General features: G+C 42.0%; 1 protein-coding gene across 2 annotated transcripts; it reads left to right on the top strand.

Annotated features, from left to right (window-relative positions):
- The first annotated feature begins 1,892 nt into the window (after window positions 1-1,892).
- Window positions 1,893-14,189, top strand: PIGA (phosphatidylinositol glycan anchor biosynthesis class A). 2 transcript variants are annotated; one of them, XM_079909981.1, is made up of 6 exons: window positions 1,893-1,914; window positions 3,850-3,930; window positions 9,074-9,206; window positions 9,964-10,096; window positions 10,254-10,460; window positions 13,327-14,189. In XM_079909981.1, the coding sequence occupies exons 2-6, from the start codon at window positions 3,912-3,914 to the stop codon at window positions 13,591-13,593; spliced, it is 759 nt and encodes a 252-aa protein (XP_079766107.1). In that variant the 5' UTR covers window positions 1,893-1,914; window positions 3,850-3,911; the 3' UTR covers window positions 13,594-14,189. The 2 variants fall into 2 exon arrangements, with proteins under 2 accessions (XP_079766107.1, XP_079766106.1); XM_079909980.1 differs by having other exon boundaries at window positions 1,898-1,914; window positions 3,850-4,629.
- The last annotated feature ends 3,205 nt before the right edge of the window (window positions 14,190-17,394 follow it).

Below are 17,394 nucleotides of genomic sequence, written 5' to 3'. Positions count from 1 at the left end.
TGTACCCCGGTCACGTTGTTCTTGGAATAATCTTGCTCCCAGCAGTTGCATGAGCACTCTTTACTTCCAGGAGCTAAATGCTGGCAGCCAGAAATACTCTTTCCCTCTGAACTCCCAGTATTTTTCTTGTATTTCTTTTGTGACATTTATCGCTTCCTACCTTTTATCATAGATATTTACATATGCCTTAACTTTGCCTTGTTTCCTTGCTGGTAAAGCTCATGCCAGTTTTCCCCTGCCTTGTGCCTTGTATATATATAGATAGTGGGTTCTCCATACAAATTCATTGCCTTCCCACTCCAAAATTATCCAGGAGCTAATTTACGTATGAATTTGCAAAGAGTTGAATTTCAAGGGAAGGTGATATCTAGTTTTATTTTATTTTATTATTATTATTATTTTGGTGGTACATGGGCCTCTCACTGTTGTGGCCTCTCCCGTTGCGGAGCACGGGCATTAATACAGCTAAAACGTATTCAGTGTCTAGTACCAGGAACAGACCCTGCTTCTGCTTACTCCCTGGCTGGGAAGGCAGACATTTAACAAGCAAATACAAATGCCAATTTTCAGAAAGCAGTCCATGTGAGATCCCAAGAAAACACAAGTCTCCAAGGATCAGGTTGAGGAAGAAGGCGGGGGAGGGGGTGTGAGGGGGAACAGGCAAACAAATTGAATATCACCTGATAAATGCTATACCAGCATATGGCCAAAGTGCTGTCAAAATACAAAAGAGGGAGGATTTAATTCTCTCTGGAAGTTCGGGTAGGGCATCAGAAAGGAGCCGAAATCATCAGGGATGAACAGGCTTTCTACAGGCTTAAGATGGGTGCTGGCAACGATGGTGGTGATGGCGCTCAGGAAGGCATTTGCTCGGCTGGGGAACCCTGTGTACCCACTGTGAGGGCTGGATGACCATCAGACCACTTCCAGTGATTCATTAGCCTCTTGGCCAAGCACCACCATAGCCAGCTGAACCAGTTTGAATGGGAGTTGATATTTCAGGTCAGACCTCAGGTTTTTTTCCTCCAGAGTGGAGGGTTGCCAGGTAGAATGAAACGTGCCCAGTTAAATCTGAATTTCAGATAAACAACGAATATTTTTTTAGTAAAGACCCCAATATTTGGGACACACATATTAAAAAATATTTATTTGAAATTCAAATTACTAAAAACTTTGACTTGACTTTTTATTTGTGTATTTTATTTACTACATCAAGCAATCCTACCAGAATGGTAAGAAACTGGCAGGTCTGCTGTGGCACAGATAATAAATAACAAACAAAACCCCACCATGACCCCAGCTTTCTGTGGCCTTCCCAGCCAAAAGTATCTCCAATTGGAAGCCAGAGAACAAGCTTCCAGAAAAGAGACGCTGTACCTAGACAACCAAGGCGCGAACCCACCCGACGGTCCGCAAGACCCGCGTTTAGAAGTGCGGTGCATCCTGGGAGTGAGTTTTCTAAGTTCGGATTCGCCTCCGAAGGCCACGGGACTACAACTCCCAGGAGCGCCAAAGAGTTGCTGCGAGGCACGCTGGGAGTACCGGTTTTACCCCGTCGAAGGGTCCCGGTGGGCTGCTTGTGTAACAAGAGCCCAAGGCCGATTTTTAGAGAATCTCAATATTCAGAATTCATATAAAAGGTTAAACCGAGGATTAGTGCTTTCAATACAGAGAAAACAAGTCTTCCGGAACATAGTGGCAACTGTGCAGGCGCCCGCTGACGTTACACCCCGCGCTGAAGGGTGGGGACTGAGCGTCACTCCTGCATGTGACCCCAGCGCTTCTTTGTGATTGGCTGTTCCGGGGGCGCGGCGCTCGGGCGCGGACGCCCCTGATTGGTGCTTCGGGGCAGCGGGGCGGGACTCCGGCTGCAGCCGCGGGAGGTCCGGACACTGGCGGCCATGGGACTCGCTGGTAAGTGCGTGTCTGAGCTTCCCGCGCCGGTACTCCTTGCCGCTTCCAGATGGGACTGAGCTGCCCTCAGGGGAGCGTGGCCGATGATGCAGGGGGCGAAGCCGAGCCGGCTTGAGGGTCGGAGGTCGGGGTCGAGGGTCTCCGGAGTCGAGTGGGGCTGAGGGAGCGCTGGGGCCGCCGAGCTGTAGCCGGTTCCGCGTCGGCTAAGGCGGGCGGGGCGAACGGCTCTGGGACTCCCGGCCTCGACCTCCTGCTCGCTCTTTGGCCGTTTTCCTCCCTTTGGGCCTGGCGAGACCCCGCCTGACTGCGCCGGGGTCGCTGACTGAGCGGGGTCATCCCTTCCTTGGCCCTGGCGCTCCCCAGCGACCCCTCAGCGAGTGAAGCTGGAACGGCGCTCGGCGGGTGGGTGGAAGCACCGTCCTTTTGACCCCAAGCCCCCGCCGGGTCACCCTAAGGCTTCTCTGGAGTCTCTGCTGATAATAACTGTCTAGGAACTTGTTGACCGTGGACTTTACGGCCGTCTCGCATTTGCCGCTCAAGTGGCTGGGTGGGGACCTTGGACCGATCGCTCAACTTGTCTGGTTTCTCATTCGTAAAATGAGAGAGGTATTCACTAGATCTCCAAGCCTTTCTTCAACTTTAAAATTTTAAGATTCTGTGATTGTGCCCTTATGAAAGTGTTAGGCGTGATAACCGTGATAGGCACATTTCTCACAGAACATTGCAGGCTAATGACAGAACTTTAAATGATTTCATTTGGTGCTTTACTCACTGTTTTCGTTACCATTCATCTTTTAAAATTGAATGGAACTGGCAATTCGGGTTTAGGTGACAAACCACAGTAAGAAAATGTTCGTGAAGCCACTTAAAAGTACAGGCTTGAAGAATCTTATGATTTGGTAATATTGAATTGTAGTTAGCAAATTCAGCTCAACAAACAGTCATTGCGTATTTCTGAGACAATATTTAAAATAAACATGACTTTGTTGGAGAGAATAGACTTTGCACAAGCTGTTACTTTGCATTTTCTGAGTTTGCGGTGACATCAGAAACTCAGACCTTTAGGATGGCTTCCCATTGTATAGTTGAGTTTCTGGAGGCATGGAAATCTCATTTGTGAAGCTGAGAAGGAGTTTCACTCACTTTCCAAGATTCTCTTTAGCTTTAAATGTCTAAGAATCTGTAATCATACTGAATATTGAGTTGATGATTTTTGCGCTGATGATCTCGGGGACCCCTGAGCTGAACATTTCCTACTTTAGAGGTATAAAATGGCCCCAGATCCAGCCCGTCTCTAGTTTAGTTTTTATCTTTCGATTCCAAACTGAAGGGAGGGATACTCATGGAGGGAAGATATACATAACTGAAAGTTTAAGAAAATGAGGGGAATGGTTTGATTATCACCATTGTTGAACAGGGAAGGAGAAAATAAGGTGTGTGGCATGTGCTACAGGTGACACTTTAAAAAGCTGCTCTCAAAAGACAGTTCTAACTCCAGGTATATTTTAGTGTAAACCACAGACTTAATGCTAGCGAACTTGATGAGATTCATTGAGTCAATGGCTAAGCTCTAAAGTGGGGTTAGCAAACCTTTTCTGTCAAGATCCATATGTTTTATTATGTGAATGAACTGGTTTGTTAACCTGGCAAAGTATTCTATACTTTGGTGTGACAAACATTGTTTAAGATTATGTGTAACAGTATTTTTAGAGCAAAATTAAGATATAAGGACATGCAGAGTCTAGTTTTGTTGTATGACACACAGTAAGTACTAAGCAAGTAAATGCTGTCAAATGCATGAATTCATCATACGCTTTGTTTTATTTCTAGGGGAAAAGCTAACAGATTAACATTAAAAGAATATTTATGTCTGGATTTGGAGTGTGGAATGTATTTTGTCTCTGAGCTTAGATCCTTGTTTACTCTCTCTTTCAGGTACTAGAGGACACATATCTTAACTGGGTTGCTCTAAGGACTAATGCCTAAACCATCTCAGCATGGCCTGTAGAGGAGGAGGTGGGCATGGCCAGCGTCCCTCAGCTTCACTCTCCCATGTCAGCCCTGGACGTCTTTCCACGTGTAGAACCTGTACCCATAATATATGCATGGTGTCGGACTTTTTCTACCCAAATATGGGAGGCGTGGAAGGCCACATTTACCAGCTCTCTCAGTGCCTGATTGAAAGAGGGCACAAGGTCATAATTGTCACCCATGCTTATGGAAATCGCAAAGGCATCCGTTACCTCACTAATGGCCTCAAAGTCTATTACTTGCCTCTGAAAGTCATGTACAACCAATCTACAGCCACGACCCTCTTTCACAGTCTGCCATTGCTCAGGTACATATTTGTTCGGGAGAGAGTCACGATAATCCATTCACATAGTTCCTTTTCTGCCATGGCCCATGATGCCCTCTTCCACGCCAAGACAATGGGCCTCCAGACAGTCTTCACGGACCATTCCCTTTTTGGATTTGCTGATGTCAGCTCGGTGCTTACAAACAAGCTTCTAACTGTGTCTCTTTGTGACACAAACCACATAATTTGTGTCTCTTACACTAGTAAGGAAAACACTGTGCTAAGAGCAGCACTGAATCCTGAAATAGTGTCCGTCATTCCTAATGCTGTAGATCCTACTGACTTCACTCCAGACCCATTTAGGAGGCATGATAGTGTAATAACTGTTGTTGTTGTCAGCAGACTTGTTTACAGAAAAGGTAATGAAATGATAGCTACAAATGCACTGCACAGCCTTTCTTTCCTTGCAGAAAGCTGTTGAGTATTTGTGTTATAATGACTGTTGGGCTTTTTGTTTTGTTTTATGGTTTCATAACAACTTCTGCGTTAAATACAGCAAAGAAGGGTCTAATAACGTTTTATACATCTTAAAGGAGAAATTTCTGGAGCAGTGGTAAATGCTATCCGCAGCCCCAGCCCCCCCCACCCCACCCCCCCGATGTTTTCATAGTTATTTAAAAGGAAAAACAATAACCTGATGTTGTTTAATAGGTCAGGTCTTTTAAAAATTTCTGTACACATGCAGTAGCAAGTACAGGGCCCAGACCATCACATAACCCTTTCTTTTCATTGCAGATATTTTGAAAACTAAGAAAATCGCAAGGGTGAAAACTAAAATCAGCTGTAACTGTATTATTTAGGGATGACCCTAATGAACGTTTGATTTATAGCTTTCCTGTCGTTTTTATGCATACACTCAAAGTCAGTGAGCTTGTTCTGCACGTTACTGTTTTGTAGCTTGCTTATTTCCTTTAATCGTAGATAAGACGTTAATGATGAATTGGCACGTAAGTGCTAAAGGGGGGTCAGATAGCCCAGAGTCTGATCCTGGCTCCATCCTCCTGTGTGATCAAAGACAAGCTACTTGACATCTCCGAGTCTCAATTTTTTTCTATTGTGTGATTTGGGCAACATTGGTAATCTTGTGAGGTTCAGTGATGGCTCCTGTACAGTACTTAGCCCAATTTGTACTCGGTATGTGTCTGCTGTGCACAAGGAGGATTGTTTTAGTGCCTCTGCAGCACTTTATGGATGCCACAGTAGAATTTGTAGAGCCTTGCTGACTAAAAGTCTGAAGCAGTCCAGTTATTCAAAACATAAATGGTTTTCTGGATGGTATTTGAAAACCTGTCCAGCAATCAAAATTGTCACTAAAAGTGGGGAATTGTTAAAAAGATAATATGTAAACGCCCCCCTTTAAAATATTTTAATTTACTCAAAATATTATTACCATGCACTGAATCACCAATAATTTGGTTTAGGCCTGCAGGCTTAAGAGTACTGGTCCACTGATTTGAGCTGCATCTTCCTTCTTGCACAGTCACCTTTAAAAAGTATAACTTACAGTTGCCAGTTTGGGTCTCTTAAATGTGGTGAGAACCTAAAGGCACATGAAGTCATGTACTTCTGGATTTTTCATTTGTTTTTGACCTTATACAGTGGTTCAGGATATCCCCTAATCTGACAAGGTTTTTTTTTTTTACTGTGTCTTTATTGAATTTTTCAAACCGTTCAGCTTAGTTCCACAGAAACTCATTTTGTCCATTTTTGTGCTATTTAAATACTGTAACAAATATAATAAAATAGGCATCAGACAGATTTGTGGACAAATGCAGCTGATTCTTGGTAAGCATGAAGCTCAGCGGTGGGATCAGAAGTGTCCCAGTGTACTAGGGAGTGGCCTAAAATCCAGATGTGGGCCTTGGCCACGATGTTTTACCTTTGGAATGGAGAGCCTTGGTCCATGCAGTGATCCACTAAGCGGAGGTTGGTGAGAAAACTTCTACTGAACTGCGTTTTTGGGGGTGAAGGCAATGAAATGCTTCCATTCCTTACTTGAAGAAGATGTGAATGGAGCAGCATTCTGTGTTCTGAAGCCCTCTTGGGATATTGGTAATGTGTTTGTTGTAACTTAAGAAATGTGCCTATTTTGTTTTTTCACCAAATAATATACCTTTGTGAGATAGCTAGCTGAGAAAGCATATGATGCGTGCATGGTCAAGGATCAGAGCAAAATTAACTTACCTGTTCAAAGATTGAACCTTTACCTTTACTTCACTAACTATGGTATTTTAACCAGCTGAGCTAACCACCAAAGAGTGAAGGTACAGCCTTTCCTGTTCTCAGTTCAGTCATTTAACAAATATTTATCAAACCCTTTCCGTATGTCAGGCACTGTGCAAAAAGTAACCTTCTGAGAAGGAATGGCCACATCTGTAGTTCAAACGTGAGTAGTTGTATTAATGGTCCATTAATTATTAATAAATTAATTTCTTTAGGAGGTGTTCATTTGGACCAGATATCAAAGGCCACTGGAACATATTAAGTAAGAGAGAATAAATCAGAAGTCCTATTACCCAGGATCCCTGGCCTCTTCCCTCTTCCATTGAGCCTGTTTTGCTCTCAGGCAGGGTTTAGTAGTGCTCACGTGCATGTGCAGACATGCCCCACTTCTGCTCTAGTGCTAATGATGACTTACATTTATATTCTGCAGTTGATAAAGCCTGTACATGATACAGTACCTAACTTGACCCTCCCAGCAACTGTAGGGTAGATGTTATCTGCATGTAACAGACAAAGAAACTGAGTCTCAGAGGGGGTAAGTAACTCACCCAGGTTACACAGTAAGTAACAGAGATGACAAGCCTGAGTTGAGCTCTTCTGCAGTTAAGGTCTCCTGTTCCCTCCACCCTCAGCCCAGCCACCATTATCCTAGGTATAGATTCAGAAGATTCTATTAGACTGTGCTTTAGAAGCACTTCAGATCAGAGCTTTTCTTGTCCATTTTGTGAGAATATGGCAATTGAAAGTCCTTTGGTATGTTTCATTGTGTTGGACGCTTGCTAGAGGCACGAGAACATTTCTTATTATGGGGAAAAAACCTTTATTCTTAGAATAATAATATAGATCGTTGATAATATTAATCGTTTCCGTTTCTTTTAAAGTACTTGTCAGAATTAAACAACAATGCATTTAAAGCCCACCGCCTGGTATAGTAAGCCCTCAGTAATTGTAGCTATTGTTACTAATTATGATTATTGCTCTAGATGTGGGGTTTTGGGCTTTTTTCATTTAAAGAATGGATTCTTAACCTTTGTATTAGAAGGGAGAGAGGGCAAGGAGGGAGGGGAAGGAAACAATTATACGAGGTAACTTGTTAAAAGTCATTAAGACACCTTCTGGTTTATCTAAAAATCCAGTTGATGGACTTGGTAATAAACTTGAAACAAAGATAGGTAAGATTTTAATGAGAAGCTTTCATAATTCAGAAAAGCCACATGTGGGGCTTCCCTGGTGGTGCAGTGTTTGAGAATTCGCCTGCCGGTGCAGGGGACGTGGGTTCGTGCCCCGGTCCGGGAAGATCCCACATGCCTCGGAGCGGCTAGGCCCGTGAGCCATGGCTGCTGAGCCTGCGCGTCTGGAGCCTGTGCTCAGCAACGGGAGAGGCCACAACAGTGAGAGGCCCGCGTACCGCAAAAACAATAACAAAAAAAAGCCACACGTGAATTTATGTTTGCTAATGCAGTCATATTTTGAAAATACTAGCAGAGTTTACGTAATAAATCCTACTTGGAATTATTTAATAAAAATGACCCTATATATATTATTTCTCCTACCATCTTTTTAATAATTGATCTGCCTGTATTTGGGAAGATTGATAGAAGTGCAGTTCTTGTGTATGTATGTGTATGCATTTCTTTAACTGGCTTATTTTACATTTACTTTTGAATGTGTATGATTTGTACTTGTTAATGAGCTAAATTCTTAAACATCAACACTACTGTCACTTTGGATTGCTACTTTCAGACTCGTAGGGCATGATTTATTTTGCTGCTTTATATTACCTAAGGTTGTATAAACATAAGAAAGTTTCATTAAAAAGAAAAATAAGGACCAAGATGCACCCTTTTGTTCTGCAGACTGTAATGATCTGGCAGTGGAAGTCCTGCCACCTTCATTCACTGTCATTCGGGGGAAGTGGGCTGTAGCAGATTTGGATGGACTCTTACAAATTTTGCTAATACCCTAGTGTTCGCTGCAAAGTCCTCTGTACAAACTGCATTCTCAACACAATGGAGGCAGCAGTCATATTTTGCTCCTTAGCCCTTTCCTATAGTAGGAAGTAGAATCATAACGCTGGTAGAATTTTGTAGGTGAAAGAGACCTTGGACTTCAGGTACGTCGGTCTGTTCATTTTCTCTTATCAGGAAAGTCCCATTATCAGAGTTTGCTCATAAAAAGGCTGGGTCAAGACCCAGATCTCCAGTCAGCTCTCCTGCTCTGCAGAAAGTTTTAACTGAAATGTAAGCTACCTCAAATGCCATTTTTTAGCAGTAGGTGTGTAAACACAGGTGAATAACCTACAACACAATGTTGAAACGGAACAGAATAGTCCACGAACTGGGTGTGTGGAAGGTACCCATGGGTGTCAGTGTATATATCCTCAAGAACTCTTGGGGGACCCCTGGCAGTTTGAACGATTCCACCATTCCAGGAAAGGTTTGAGAGAATTTGTTTCTCTCCTTAAGTAAGGGAGGCATAGCTAATATTACTTTTCAAAGTGAGTGGATTCTCAGAAGTTCTGATAAAATTTTTTTTAAGGTTAATTATTGATAACTCAAACATTCAACTTGATGTTTTCAGGGACCGATTTGCTTAGTGGTATAATACCTGAACTCTGTCAGAAATATCCCAATTTAAATTTCATAATTGGAGGAGAGGGACCAAAGAGAGTCATTTTGGAAGAAGTACGGGAAAGATACCAGCTCCATGACAGGTATTGATGGATTCCATATTGTCTTGGGTGAGAAAATATCAGTTACCTAAAATTGGTTTTGGCTACATGCCTGCATTAAGTGGGCTGCTTCTCCTACATGTACTTGACATAAAAATGTAATGCAAGGCCTATTTAAGAAAAATTATATAAAATGGGGAACCCTAGTTAAGGAATTCATAATTTTATTTTTTCTGTTAGCCCAACATTATCTGACTTTAGGGGGCCCTGGTTGGGGCACCCGAGAATGCACAAAAAAACAGCTATTTGATTGGAAACGTTTGCAGATTCTCAAGCCATACTGAGTTGTGATTTAAATAGCACGGCCCAAATCATGTAAATTGCTCTGCATGTACAGATTCGAACATTTCTCTTCCTCGGTAACTTAGTTAACATGTGAGCTGTGTGCATGTGAGGCATCAATTTAAAAGGAACATTTTCCTGTTTAGAAACGACACTTTAACATTTACTCATCAAAGTGTATTAACATTTTCATTGAATGCAGACTGATTTTGGAGAAGATGAAATTTGATCTGTGTGACAAAAGTTAGAAATATGTTAGCTGTACAAGCTTTAACCAAACAGCTTTATATGACTTCCTTTTAGATCAGAGTTGGGTGATATTAATCTTTGGAGATGGAAAACATTAGAAGCAGTAAGATTCTAAGTATAATATGAGTAGCACACTTGGCTTATAAATGGTATTTCTTTTGTAGCATGATTTTTACTCCCCTCTTTTTTCTCTCGTTTCAAAAATCAGAGTGCGTCTCTTGGGAGCCTTAGAACACAAAGATGTCAGAAATGTCTTAGTTCAAGGACATATCTTTCTTAATACTTCCCTTACTGAAGCATTCTGCATGGCAATTGTGGAAGCAGCCAGTTGTGGTTTACAGGTAAAAAGCTTTGAGGGCTTATTACACTGTTGGGGTCTCTGTATTTGTATTTTGAAAAATAATCAGATGCAGTCTGTAATATTTTTTTAAATTGGTATTGTTTATTTTCCTGAGAGATGAATTATGGAGGATCACATGTTCTTTTTTCCTTTTTAAGGTTGTAAGTACCAGGGTTGGTGGAATTCCTGAAGTACTTCCAGAAAATCTTATCATTTTATGTGAGCCTTCTGTAAAATCTTTGTGTGAGGGATTGGAAAAAGCTGTTTCCCAACTGAAGTCAGGAGCATTGCCGCCTCCAGAAAATATCCACAACATCGTAAAGACTTTCTACACCTGGAGGAATGTTGCGGAGAGAACTGAAAAAGTATGTCACATGCTAAGAGAAGGGTATTTGAAGATTGTGTCTTGAATTCTTACTTGATGTTTCACATACACACTTGCTGCTTTTATATAGGTTTACCATTTCTGCTCTATTGCTTAAGTTTATGAAGTCTCTTCCAAGTGAAAAGAAGTGAATTCTGTATTACTTCTGGTATATGTTAGGCTAAGTTTCTAGTCAAATCATTGCATTTGACATCTGAAAATAGCAGTAATGCAGTATCTAGACCTTTCATTAAACTGGGCATGCAGGAGTTACAAAATTTTCTAGAAGTCACAACAATTAGAGGCAAAACTAATATTAAGATCTACTCTTAGACATTTTCTTGAGGCTCTTTATAATTCTAAAGCATATAAGTCTATTAGAAAATATACGGTTTTGCTTAGCCCGATTGTGGCAACTTAAAAGTTACAAATAGTTAATCCAGGCTACTTCCTAAAACTCCCGTGTCACTTTTGCTAGCTGCTGTGATTTTTCTACAGGAGAGGGATTTTTGCATCTTTGGGCTGATTGAGAACATAGTAAGTTAGAATTCAAAAAGCACGTGACAAATGTTGGCAATAGGATCACAAATAAAAAGCAGCAGTAGAAAATTGGTAAAAGGACAGGTGCAGGAAATAGGTTAATGCCCTTAGGTGGGAGAGTACAGTTGTAGGAAATGCTTCCTTATTTCGAGGTCAGGACTTCATTTATTCTACTCAGTTGTGCCCTTTGTTTAAGTACCTCTCATGACTTCGTCTACCTCCTGCCTCTTATTATCACATAGCAAGCTGGATGGAAACGCTGTGCTTCTTAGAAATTGTGACCCAGAAAGACAGTTGGGAGCGTGGAGAAGGTAGTGCTTTATACTCTCCTTGTGTTCAGTGGAGCAACTAGTTTCTAGCCCAAAGTAGAGAGCAAGATGGAGCCGAGTAAGCAGAAAGGCTTTCTTGCTTGGTTTAAATTGTAAATTCCCCTACGTAAGGTGAGCCCCGATTTGAATGGAAATGCAACAAAACTCTTTTTATCTCTAAAAATCGTCATACACAGTTTGCATTGAAACATGAGAAGTTTCAACTAACAAACAGTTTTGACTGAAATAGCTCTGAGATAGCCACTTTCTAGAAGTTTTGCAGTCGCGTCACCCGTATGAATTAAGTACATTTCCTTGTTTTCCTTTGGAAGTTGGGGTGCAGCACTGATTACCTGCTGGGAGCGCGTGGCAGAATCGCCCCGGGAGCCTTTTCGGGCTCTGTCCGGTTCATCTTCGTGTGCCCACTGCTGGATTCTAAAGTGACCCTTTAGGAGCAGAGGGGATATGGGAATGGTGGGCAGGGATATTTGGTTAGGCAGGTTTTTTCAGTGAAACCCACCCTGATTGAGGACCACATCTCTGTAATTGTGCCTTTACCTTCTTGATCAATGTCGTGTAAATCTCAGAAGTTTGCGCTGTTGTACATAATAAGTTTGGGGCAGAGAACTACGGTGACAGTTTGTCAGCTTGTGTTAAAGGAGTGCATTAGGGTTTTTTTTAAAAACCACGAATTTTCTTTTATTTAGGCTTAAAGTAACAGTAGGACGTCTGTATTGTTTTCAGTTTTACAGCCTGGCAGTTTACAGTACACATTCCGAAAAAGACGTTAATCCTTGTCCCTAATGGATTGTCCTCCCTGTCATTCTCTCCCTAGTAGCAAATTGTTATTTTGTCACTTGAGATCATGAATTAACTGACTTAGAAATAAAGGTGGACGCACGGGTGAGTTTGTAGTTGCTCTTTTAATTCTACCTGTTCCACACAGGATGTTTGATCCCTTTCAACTCCTTAGTTTAACTGCTATTTAGAAAAATTGATCAAGAAATTAAATCAGCATTCATGCTGGAAACATACTTTTTCATGTATAATTCGCCAGTCTCAGCATACCGCTCGATATAATTCTGACTACAGTGTATTCCCAATGTCCTCGGGGTAGAGGAGCTAGATGAAAACAGCCCGTACCTTTCAGAGGCCGTTGACCTTTAGAACTTGCTCTGCACGTCAGAACTTTCTTGAGTTCAAAAGGAGATGGTTTACAGGTCTGATAACGTGAGCGTGACCACAGGTAATGCCCAAATGCAGTTAAAAAACGTGAATGCCGGCCCATTTTATGAGTTTGAAATAAGTATATTCAAGGACCTTTGTTTTTTTCTTTAATATTTCAGAGTTTAGTGCTTAGCAATACTTTAAAAAAGCAAGCCACCTACTACCAATGCTCAGCAATAAACTTTATTTTGTTTGCCACTGTTTGACCTATACTATCTACCAAAATTTCCCCCATCTCTTTCTGCTCCTTTTACTTGGAATCCGTGAAATGTCTCTGTATATTCTCCCCGTTTGTGCTCAGCAACACGGCGTCACTTGGGTGTGGAAAGAGGAGCCTCTCTGTACCCAGAAGCACACTAGATTGTTAACTCTCTGATGGTAGTTGAGTCAAGGAATCTTAAAGGGCCAGTCCTTCCTCCCTGCTTGGGGAGTCACTGCTGAAGTAAATATGGCCTCGACAGGTGGCCCGCAAAGCCGCTCCAGCGTCTCAGGACTTTGGAATTCTCATAGTTGGTTAAATATTGATGGGGATCCCCTAGGGGACAGGAGCCGTGGTAGATTCATCTTTGTACCACACGGTATACATACCCCAGTGTTTCGTCCAGAATAGGCACTCCATAAGTGTTGTCTCAAATGGCAATACGTAGTGTAATCAGTTTCATTCGTCACATCATTTCTGTAACAACAGTGAAATGTACGCGCCTTCTGTTGACATCTCTAAAGCACCCCTGGTCTGTGCAGGTCGTTGTTTATTGTGGCTCACGGTGCTCATTCTCGGCTCTCTCCCGCCAGGTGTACGACCAAGTGGCAGGAGAAGCTGTGTTATCGATGGACAAACGACTGGACAGACTCATCTCTCAGTGTGGCCCCTTGACAGGCTGCATTTTTGCTTTGTTGGCTGTATTCAGCTTTTTCTTCCTCATTTTCCTGAGATGGGTGACTCCGGATTCTATCATCGATGTTGCAGTAGATGCCACAGGGCCAAAGGGTGCCTGGACTCATCAGTATCCTTACAGGAAAAAGGTGGACGAGAACAACGAGGTATCTAAAACCAGGTAGAAGAAAGCCTGGATTGTGAGATTTGAAACACTTGTAATAGTTCTATTAAGACTATTGAAAATAACCTTGCTTTTTTTCTTTGTAAAGTTAATAGTAAGTTATGCTACCTCTTTATCATTCCGTGTTTTATTTTGAGGAAAGATAAACACTTATGCAATTCCTGAGTGTAGAAACTCCTTGCACTTATTTAAAATTTAGGAGAGAACATTGAAGCCACTCAGGTATGCAATTTTTCAGACTACTGAAATCCCTCTAGCAGAGATGTTTTAACGTTATATTTTGGGAGCTTTGGGTGCTGAAGGGCCAAACGTTTTCTGGGCATTTTTTGGCCAATTTTAAATGTTCTACCATTAATCAGACATTCACCAGATGTTTACAAGTTTTCTTTAGGGAAGTACAACAACTCTGTGAACTGTTTTAAGTTGTGTTCATACTACATTTATTAGACACTTAAGTCGTGTTCTTAAACTTTCATTGGGTATGCTCAGTAAGTGTTCCATATGATCAGCAGGTTTCTTGAGTAAAATGGGCTGTCAGCGACCAGCATGTTTTAAGCACCTACCAGGCATAGAACGTTGAACTAGATGCTTCCTGCGGTAAGGACCGGGGGTGGGGGGTGGGGGGGTGCATTCGCTCTTTGTTGATCAGTCAGATGGCTCACTTCGTCATAGTCAGGTTTGACATGAAGTGCTAAGATATCCGCCGTGCCGAAAATGCTCATGCTTTTAATGCCGGGAAAAAATCGCCGGCGTACTCTCAGTTCTTCTTTAATCCTGTTGGATGCATTCTCCTAGGTCGAGCCTTCATCTTCGCTTGTGTGTATGAAAATACTTTTTGCTTTTTAAATACTAGGGACCGATACCACTGTTGATGATAGTGCAGAGAAACCCTCCACATCTCGCAGTGCATAATTGAGTCCTGTCAATGCCTTCTTGTTTTCCGAGCGCAGTGTACGAGGTGTGCCATCTCAAAATCAGCTGCTACCCTGTCCCTTTGATAGAAGTCACTTCCCTTCACTTGTGGCCTAGCTGATGCCTGATAAGTATTGTCAGTGTGCAGAAGTCTTGACCCCAGAATGTTTTGTTTATAGCCAATTGAGTCTGAAAATTTTAGGAACACAGTCTCTTTGTGGATGGATGTTGTTAACTGTAATCGTTGTGGCCCATAGCCATGGGTTTTTAAACCCCCAGTTATCCACATGGTGTGTCTTATTAATTCTTTGAACTCCTTAGAATAAGTTTTTGTGATTAAGGACCGTGAAGTCACAAGAATGAGGCACTGGGGGCGCGCTAGTTAGATGCTGGCAGTATTGCGATTCTGTACAGGATTTTTTTTTTTAATGACAACATTCACAGAACTTCTTTTGAAAAAGTATCTTAACATACCTACTAATTGGTTGCCACTGATACATAAGAAATATATTTGTGTTTTGTACTAAAACACAAATGCAAGAGTGCAGTTTTTAAAATCTAGAAGTTAGGGGTTCTTTTGTTGAAGAAAAACAGACTGACCCAAACCATTAAATCTTACTGGGGTTTTTATGCGTAGAAACTGACTTATATAAATATGAAATAAACAGTGCCAATATTCATGATAAAGCAAGAAACTGTAACATTTGGTTTAATTTATTCTGTTCAGCAATTTTTAAAGGCATACTGCTGTTTTTTCTTGTATGTTATTTTTGTTTCTTAGCTTTTTTTTCAGAATTGTCTATTAAATTGCCATTTAGTTCAGATGGAAAATAAATAGGATTTAAAGTTCTTGCATGAAACATGTAATTTGCATATTTTCCTTTTTTTTTCCCCTTTAGCAAATGGAAGTAAATTTGCTTGTTCTAGTAAATCTTAATTTTCAGGCTTCCTGAATACCTAAATTGTAACTGTCATTGTTGCACTGGTCAATATGTGGAAACATATTGTTCTGCCCTGCTACTTACATTTATTTGAAAGTGAACTTGCAGTGATGAGGAATTTATGAAAAATATATTGTATTTCTTTGGATGTTCCAAAAAGTAGCACATGTAAAACTGATTTATGGAAACATGCTACATGTCCAAAAATAAAGACCAAAATGACATTTTGACATTTTTCTTGAGTTTGTCTTGTTTGAAGAACAGAATATTATTTACTAGTTGAGCAACACTGCCCCCAGCCCCTACCTCCCATGTTTTTTTTTTTTCAGTGCAATTTGATGTTTTGCTTAGTCTGTTAGAAAAACAGGAAATATCCTTCAGTTGATGAATTACTCTGTCATCTTTTCTTTCTACAATATTCTCTCTTTTACTCATGGAATAGCAAGTTCAATTGTGCCTTTGTTTCCTAATCCGAACTCTTGTTTTTCAGTGCACTAGAGTTTTTCAGTGCACTGCGTGAGACAAATGAATACGTCTGTACAGTACTGTGCATGTGAGCTACATAATTATGCATTATATCTTGCAAGCTATTTTAAGAGAAATTGGAATTTTGACTTCATTTACAGAAGCCCAGTGTATGATCAGGCCCCCCAAGATGGCTGTTCTCATGCTCTCTGTACATCCCCTGCCGGACCAGTGCCTGCTTCACCTACACCCCACTCACATGACTGACCTTGCTACATTCCTGCCCCGACCTGAGCTAGCGATTATTCTAATCTTTAGATCAGAACATCTTCACCTGATAACTTATCAAAGGAGCCGTGAGGGGCGTGCCCCTCTGCTGGTTTCCCTGGTAACTGATGAGCCCACCTGACGTCAATTCCCCTATAACTGGTAAATCTGCCCCTTCCCTGGGTAGCGAAGACTCCTGCCATGTCCCGCCATCCTGCCAGCTGCTGTCTGCCGCACGCCGTGGGGTGTCGCTCCAGGACCTTGCTTCAAATGTGTAAGATCCCCCATCTGTCAAACCACTGCTATCTCTGTCGCTGACTGTAGACTCTTCGGTCTTGAGGCTGGGCAAGTATAGGGCTTGCAGGCCTGCGGGGTGCAGCCCAATGCCCAGCTTCTCCAACCCACTTTGTTGGAAGCAGTCCCCTACGTTGATATGTTCTGATTTATCTTCCACCAAAACATTTTTGGCTCAGTCAGGGTATCCTAGGTCTGTGTTTAGTTTCGTGAAGGATTTTTAAAGGCCTCTTTATCCTTCTCTGCATTCGCAAAAGAATCTGGCTAGATGTTAAATTGTATCATTCTATGGCTGGATCTTTAAAATCTGAAATTCTGAAAATTAAAGTTCTCTACAGATTTTGATTTGTATTCACAGTACTTTGGGGAGTTGATTTTCCTTTATCCTTCATATTTGGTTGTGGCTCAGTGATTCTCAACTGGATGTGGCAGTGGTGATTTTGCCCCCTGGGGGACATCTGGCAGTGCCTGGAGACATTTCTGTTTGTTCCAGCTGGATAGGAGTGGGGCAGTGGCATCAGGTGGGATGCTGCTAAATGTCCTATGATGCTTTTGGACTGCCTCCCACACCAAAGAATGATCTGGCCCAAAATGCCGGTAGTGCCAAGGCTGAGAAACCCTGGAGCTCTAGATGGTTTCGCCTCCTTCAAAGATACCATGAGTTAACTCCTTACTTCAGTAGCCTTTTACGTCCATCTCAAATGTAGTGCTCAAACGTGCTAAAGATGGTCTCTCTGAAAGAGTACAAAAGTTGACCTTCTCATGGCCAGCTTTTTTTTTTTTTTTTTTTTTTGCGGTACGCGGGCCTCTCACTGTTGTGGCCTCTCCCGCTGCGGAGCACAGGCTCCGGACGCGCAGGCTCAGCGGCCATGGCTCACGGGCCCAGCCGCTCCACGGCATGTGGGATCTTCCCGGACTGGGGC

Source organism: Stenella coeruleoalba (assembly GCF_951394435.1).
Source record: "Stenella coeruleoalba genome assembly, chromosome: X".
NCBI lineage: Eukaryota > Metazoa > Chordata > Mammalia > Artiodactyla > Delphinidae > Stenella > Stenella coeruleoalba.
This window is presented reverse-complemented; position numbering and strand designations above follow the sequence as displayed.